Below are 7,522 nucleotides of genomic sequence, written 5' to 3' on the forward strand. Positions count from 1 at the left end.
TTTGAGAACTTTGAAAATTCCTTAAAACCATAAAAATACTCGGAAAGCTCATCAAATTCCTTGCAATCTTTTACAGTATTTTAAAACTATAGAAGTCCTTTAAAATCGTTCTGTGTCTTCCAACATTTTTTTAAACCACATGAAAATCCTTAAAATCCCTTAAAATCATTAGTCTTTGGAAAAATACCAGAAAATACTTTTAAAATCTTAGGAAATCTCTTGAAAACTTTTTAAAACTTTTTAAAAAATTCCCTAGAGTTAAAGAAGTACTTGAAATCTTAAAAATCCTTTAGGTTCCATATAAATTATTTAAATCTATTAAAAATTCTTTGGCCCCTTTTAAAATACCATACAATATTTCAAGTCCTTCGAAATCTTTTGAAATATCTTAAAAATTTGTTAACCCTTCAAAAATTTCTTGGCATTACAAAAAATAAACCAATTTCTTAAAAATATTTTGTAATCCCTTCAAATCATTGAATTTTGTTAAAAATTTCAGGAATTGTTTGAAATACCCTAAAATATTTTTAAATAATTTAAGAAATTTCAGAAATAGGTGTAGACCTGAATTCAATAGTGGTCAACACTTGGATCGATTTATTAAAAGAAAAGTGACTGAAGTGACCTTTTTATTTTAAAAAGCGACTATAGTGACTTTATCTTCACAAAATTACTTAGTGACTGTGTGGCAGCCCTGATAATTCTTGATAATTTCTTCTTACAGAAATTTCCTAAATTTTGCAATATTGTTTTCGATATTCCTGACTTCTCTATGATTTTCCCTGACTTGCCAATTATATAGCTGCTTTCTTTTTAAAAACAAAGATACAAATTTATTCCTTCGCTCTTTAGAACTAGCAGTTTATAAATTGAAGAAAATGGTAAAATTCTGATGATATCAACAAAACCGAATGATAAAGTAGATTATTTAAAATAACCAGATTGACCTACAGGTTTTTCTAAAACGGTAGTCCAGACGCAAAAACCGTGAATTATAATTTGTTTTAACTCTACGGGTACAGATTGGAAAAGAAATGTTGATATTTCGCAGTGATTAAAACGTAAAAATGATTGGCAAAATCTCCACTTTGAAAATTATCACGAATGTTGTAGCCTCCAAATTAATAAGTAAATTTGTATTATCACGTTTGTAGGAGGTTTGAACCTTGCAGAGGACTAACAACATCAATTTCAAGGTCTGTGTCCAGGAGGCCCCATGAACATGGCTGCTGCAGCTGCAGCATGGGAATGCCTAGCCATGGCTGCTGCGATAAAAGGTGGTACTCCTGGTGTTCCCGGAGGTCCCACTCCGGAAAACATCAGTCCCGAGCCGAAACTTGGATGCAATAGGGGCCTTGCTGATAACCTCAGTTTCTCGATTTCCGCTTCTTGAAGTCGTTTCGCCTTTGCCCTTCTATTTTGAAACCATATCTTCACCTGAAACAGGAAGGATACCCTAAACTTAGTTTCTGCTATAATTTGATTATTTTATAAAAACAATTTATTTTATAAAATTATTTCTTGGTTGAATATGTTTCAATATAACCATCAACTTGATTAATTCAAATGTATAAAATGAGTACCCTAAATAGTAGCGTTAAAAAAAAGAATTAAAAATTAACACTTTCAAATCGAAAGAACTATAATTTGAATCACCTCGAATACTTAAAATTTTTCATTAATCACCGAAGTTCAGCAATTATTGCTGAAGTTGCTTAGTTATACGTAGAGGGGGTGTTTCCTCTTTCAAGCTAACACTAATGCCCAATCGCTAAGGATTGGCTTCATCGCGTGGGTACCTTCAGAACAAAATTTTGATTGGAAAAAAAAATTAGTTGTTCAACAAAATCTTGTTGATTTGAAACAAAACTTTCGTTAAATGAACAAAATGTGTTAATTTGATTAAACGCTTGAACGATTACCAACAATACTTCGTATTTTTAGTTTTTTCTGAAACAGTTTGTTAATGCAAACAGATATTTTATTCCTTTCCAAAATATTTTGTTGATTTAACCAAATGTAACTAAATCAATCGAAACCTCTGCTAAAATCCATAAAAATTTACTAACGAATAATTGTTACTGTGCCAGCCAAATATTACGTTATCGATTTAAAAACCATACACGGTGAGCCTCATCTAATTTCAAGCTAGAAGTATTCGTACTTGTTGCTTTTTCACAGAATGTCACTATAGAATGATGTGGACGTTTTTTTTATGAAAATAGACTTGCAATTACAACTGGCAGTATAATTTATATTTCCTTAATGTGTAGTTATTATATCTACTGATGGAAAATATTGATATAAGTAGGCACTGCAACCTTCATATTCAATTGGTCCAGATACCGGTATAAAATACTCGATCGCTGGAAAGATCAAATTATGCATAGGTAATGATCTGCAATTTTACATGCAGTACATATAAGAGCTACCTACTGAGGCACAATAATTTTCATGCTATTTATCTGAATTACCAACTTGTCGTTTTCACGGTTATATACACCTGAATTTCAATTAAGTGTTAATATATATTTAAATAGAATTACAAGTTAGATATGTCGACCCAGATTAACGACACTTAAAATCATAATAATTTTTCAAGGTATATGTTTAGAATTATGCAAAACATCGGAAGACAAATTCAAATTTATATGCTTCAATTTAGTAAGCTAACATATCTTCTTAGCTTCTTCTAACTTAACTTTGACCTTTAAAATTGGTATAGCTTTGGAACTGTTCAAAATAATTGAAACCTGTTAATTAACATTTTTTTATAGATTTAGAAAATGTAACAAATATCAAAAGTTTGTGAAAGTTAATTTTTGAAATTTGTAAATTGTATCAATGTTTATAAATTCGCAATGTAACAAATGGAGTATATGTGCTGTTAACGAATCATGCGTGGACTGCAGAAATCAATAAGCTTGCTTGACCACATGATATAGTATATACAGTAACGACGAAAACCACTAGCATTTTTAACTTCCTAAAATACTTTTTTATCAGACTTTTAGTAAGCTTTTCTGTTCACAAGTCAGGAATCGTTTAAAAATACTGTAATAACAAAGATTAATATTCAATTAATATCCTCTGAATTAAATTTGACCTGATATTTATTCCACACTATAAAGTTAAAACAGTCCAAAATTGACTGAGTCAACAATTCAAGCATGCTTTATTGACACGACAATCATTTCTACTGATAAAACAGTCGTGTTAATAAACGAATCAGTCAATAATTCAGACTGAATCAAATAGTCACCTTAAGTTACAGATTTTCATTCAATGTAGATGGAAATGTAGAATATAAGTGATTTGTCTGCAATAATAAATTATTAAAAGTATTTTATAATTAAAATTCTTAATTAAATTCCTACATTGTAATACATGATTAAAATTTAAAAATAAATTACCGATTGAAACATTGAATGGTACGGATTAGACAAATAAAAATTACTGATGTTATTACTGAAAGTTACTATATACATTATTAAAAATTACTGACTCAGTCATTGGACTTTACTGATTAAATCATTTCCTTTTGTTTGAAATTAGTTGCTTTTGATTAAAAATAGTGTCTTAAACTGAAAATTCAATTATTCCACTTTTGGTTAAAAATTGTCAGTTTTTTAAAAATTAAACTATTTAAATAAAATTTCAAGAATTTTGTTAAAAATTCGTCTTTATTGGTAAAAGTTGTATAATATAATATAATATTTCTTTTTAATAAATTGAACTGTTTTTTATTTAATATGCGAATTTTGTTTAGTTGAAATATCCACTATTAAATTGTTGGCTAAAAAAACATTTTTTTAAGATTCAGAATTTTAGTTGTGCATTCAACTATTTTGGTCTGATGATTCAAATTTTTAGTTGAAAATTGTACTGCTTTGATACAGTTGAAAGTTCGTTTTATTGGATAGGAAATTAATCTTCTTGGATGAAAACGATTTTTCGTTTCTTTAAAAATTTAACTAATTGGTTGAAAATTGAATTGCTTTGTTACAGATTAATTTATTTTTATTTTGGTTACTGATTTATTATAGTAGTTGAAAAGGCGTATATTTCGTTGAAAATCGAACTATTTGTTTGAAAATTAGTTTTATTATTCTCAGTCAATTTGACGAATTTGAAAAGTCACTTTCGACTGATTTGTTAATCGTCGGATCCACATTAATTAATTCAGTCAAAATTGACTTCGACTCAGTCACATTTGAGTTTTTCAAATTTAGATTTTACATAAATTAAAAATAAATACTATAATTTATGCACTCATCCCTTTATTTAAAGAATTAAAGAATTAAAGAATTCTTTTTCCTTCCAGAAGTTTTGGGCTATTTGATGCAGAGAACTAACTCATATTTTTTTCTTCTTTTATACTGTCTGCAGGTTTGGAATTAAGTGAGGAAGTCAATTCGTTCCTCATTTCACTCTCATTTGAATTTGATTCACGGAGAATCTAGAAATAGAATTTAACCTTTCTGGCTTCCAATGAATAATGTTAAAGGGTGGTAAAGAGCAAGAAGTGCGAGGGGATAGTAAGGTGATTACAGTTTATCTAAGCAAATGAATGCGGCGGAGCTTCATTTTGTCTGATGCATTGTAATGAGTTCGTAAAATGTATTCTAGCACGCCAACGTTCAGTTCAAACTTGTGATTTCGATATAAATTTGACGACCTGTAATATTTAGAAAAATCTCAGTGTTTCATGAATGCACTTATTTATTATTTACCATACTGTACTTTAGAGTTGCAATTTCATGTATTCTAAAATAACCACCAACATTTTTAACACTTTCTTAATTGCAATTTCGATAACATATTTAAATAACATGAATCTATATTACAATAGAAAAATATTGTAAAACTAATAATAAATACAATTAAGGGGGTACATATAAATAAAATTGTCGATTTTCTTGTTGAATTTTATTATTCCACAATCCTTTAAAAGTTTTTTGCACCAAGTAACAATAAAAAATCTCGCCAATTATAATTACTGAAGTTATAGTTTCCGTATACGGAAACTATCTTTTTTTTTACAAAATTTTAATTTTCCAGAGCTTTTAATTTTTAATTGTCCTTTCGTTTTTAATTGCCTTTAAATCTGCATTTTAATATGCTTTAAACTGAAAATGTAAGTTTCAGAATAAAGAGCTACCACGAACAGAGGAAACGGAAAAATAGAAAATATAAAAATGCTATAACGAAGGCAATTTGCATTTTTGTACTATTAGTATATTTATTGTTCATAAATTAATTAAACATATCTCAAAAATTCGCATTATTCCGTTTTTTCGGTCAGTGACAATCCTCTAATGAATTTCGCCTTTAATTTCGGCGGAAAAAGCCTATGTACACTTTTCAGAACAAAACTGAAAACGGCGAGAAAAAAGTAATTTCCTTTTACCTGTGTTTCCGTAAGGTGAAGTGACGATGAAAATTCTGCCCTTTCTGCTATCGTTAGGTACTGTTTCTCTCGAAATTTTTTTTCTAGCGACAAAAGTTGCTGCGTTGTGAAGGGTGTACGTGGCTTCCTATTAGGCTTGTGTTTCCTCAAGGTACATCTTACTGGCCCGGGACCTGGACCTGGCAATCTTAAATCACCTGAAAATAAAAAAAAATCAATGAATAAAACACTTTTATTGAACGAAGTATTATAATTTCGAATAAATTACGATATATTTATTTTTTCTCATTACAATAATTACGAGAGACAATTGGAATTATTTTGGAAATTGTAATCCCGATTCACACAAATTTGCTTGTAATAATCTAATACGAATTGATTACCGTTATGGATATACATGTTCAAACGAATTCACCTTATTCGCAATTTCGACTAGATTGAGGACATTTTTTTCGAAACTATAATTCATTCCTATCGAATAATTTGATACTTAATTTGATAAATAAATTTTCAAATGATTTTATTAGCTTTGCTGCTATTTTGTGTAAGCAGTTTGCACCTATTAGAATTCTATTTCCATTATTGGGAAAACTAAAAAAAAAACTTATTTCATGAAGGTGTTGCAATGTCTTTTCAATTACAACGATTTGCATGTAAAAATTACTTAATTACAATTACTTAAGATAAATTAATTAAAAACAGTAATAACTAATGACAAAATCTGGTCTATTATTCAGAATTTCTAACGGAATTTCGTTTTCAAATTCTTGGATATCCCGGATAGGATTTAACGTTTTTCCGGTTTTCTTTTGTGATATATGTGTCTCAATTTCGCTCCTTATTATTAGTTAAAAAAGTACTAAAAGATACTAAAAAATTTTCTTAAACTAATATTTTTTATTAGGATATGGTATGAATTTATCGAAAGACCGGTTTAGGATCATTTTTAAAGAAATTAACTTGAAATGCAAAGTAAAAAAATCTTCTCAGAATTGAAGGGAAAATCAGCACAGTTTTCCCAAAACGGCGAGTGTATTATATATGAAAATTTACTTTAAAGATAAAACAAAGAAGATTTCTTTATTTGCACTTTTTTCGCAATATTTCTGAATGAATGCTAAAGAATACTTCAAATTAGTATTATTGGATGGAGAAATTTTAAATATATTATCCTATTTTGAGCACAAAAAAAAGTTTAATCACAAAAATTTTAGGATTTTATTTAATTAACAGAAACTAGGTAGACGGTAGTCCCAAATTACTTACCAGAAATATATATTGTAAGAAATTGTATGAAAAAGTTAATTTGACTTGCTATTTAATTTAATATTTGCTTCATTTTATTATGGTCCTTGAACTAGTGAATCATTGATTGAGGATAACTCAACACGAAACATGCGCCGATTTAAAAATAGTAAAAAAAATTAATAAATTGAATAAAAAACGGAATAAAACGTAAATTTGAAAAAAAAGTTCAGGAAAAATTTATCAGCCAAATAAATACTTTGATGTTCAAAAAAACATGAAAAAAATTTATTTGAGAAATTCACTCTTTCGGCCCGTTTGAATTTTAAATTTTCACCGAAAAACTAATCATTTTAAAACAGGGTGTGGTCGCTGGACCGGAAAACCCGAAAATGACAGTTATTTTTTGACCGGAAATTTGATACATTTTTATAATCAAACTTAACTTCTTAACTTAACTTCTTAACTTAAACTTTCTTCAATTAAAATAATTTTTAAGTAATAAATTAAGAAGTAAACGCTGCCATTCAGTATAAAAGCCTATCCACAACGTTAAATTTGTAATGTTCTAAATTAAAATTGCTTCAAAATGATATAATTTTGAACATTTAGAAATTTGTTAATTCTAAAAAAGACTTCGGAGATTCCGGTCGTCTACCCAAAGAATGGGAAAACCCAAATAGAAAATTTTAAATTTTGGAAAATGTTGTTCTTTCTAAAATCCTGGCTCGCTATGCAGATAATAGAAAACCCTGAAACCTACTTAAAGATAAATAATTTAAATCAATTTATTATAATTTTTGGATGAAAAAGAAATTTTAAACCTAAAAACTACAAACAACGCAGAGATTTTTGTTCGGAGGGGGG

General features: G+C 28.3%; 1 protein-coding gene across 1 annotated transcript in view; it reads right to left on the bottom strand.

Moving 5' to 3' along the window:
- Positions 1-495: 495 nt before the first annotated feature.
- Positions 496-7,522, bottom strand: part of LOC117168360 (muscle segmentation homeobox-like) — a 44,974-nt gene continuing 37,947 nt past the window's right edge. The window contains exons 2-3 of the mRNA XM_033353947.1: positions 5,411-5,607; positions 496-1,437 (exon numbers count right to left, since the gene is read on the bottom strand). Coding sequence (XP_033209838.1) covers positions 1,192-1,437; positions 5,411-5,607 — 443 coding nt within the window. The 3' untranslated portion in view covers positions 496-1,191. The remainder of the gene's footprint in view (positions 1,438-5,410; positions 5,608-7,522) is intronic.

The sequence above is a fragment of the Belonocnema kinseyi genome, chromosome 2, assembly GCF_010883055.1.
Source record: "Belonocnema kinseyi isolate 2016_QV_RU_SX_M_011 chromosome 2, B_treatae_v1, whole genome shotgun sequence".
NCBI classification, from domain to species: domain Eukaryota; kingdom Metazoa; phylum Arthropoda; class Insecta; order Hymenoptera; family Cynipidae; genus Belonocnema; species Belonocnema kinseyi.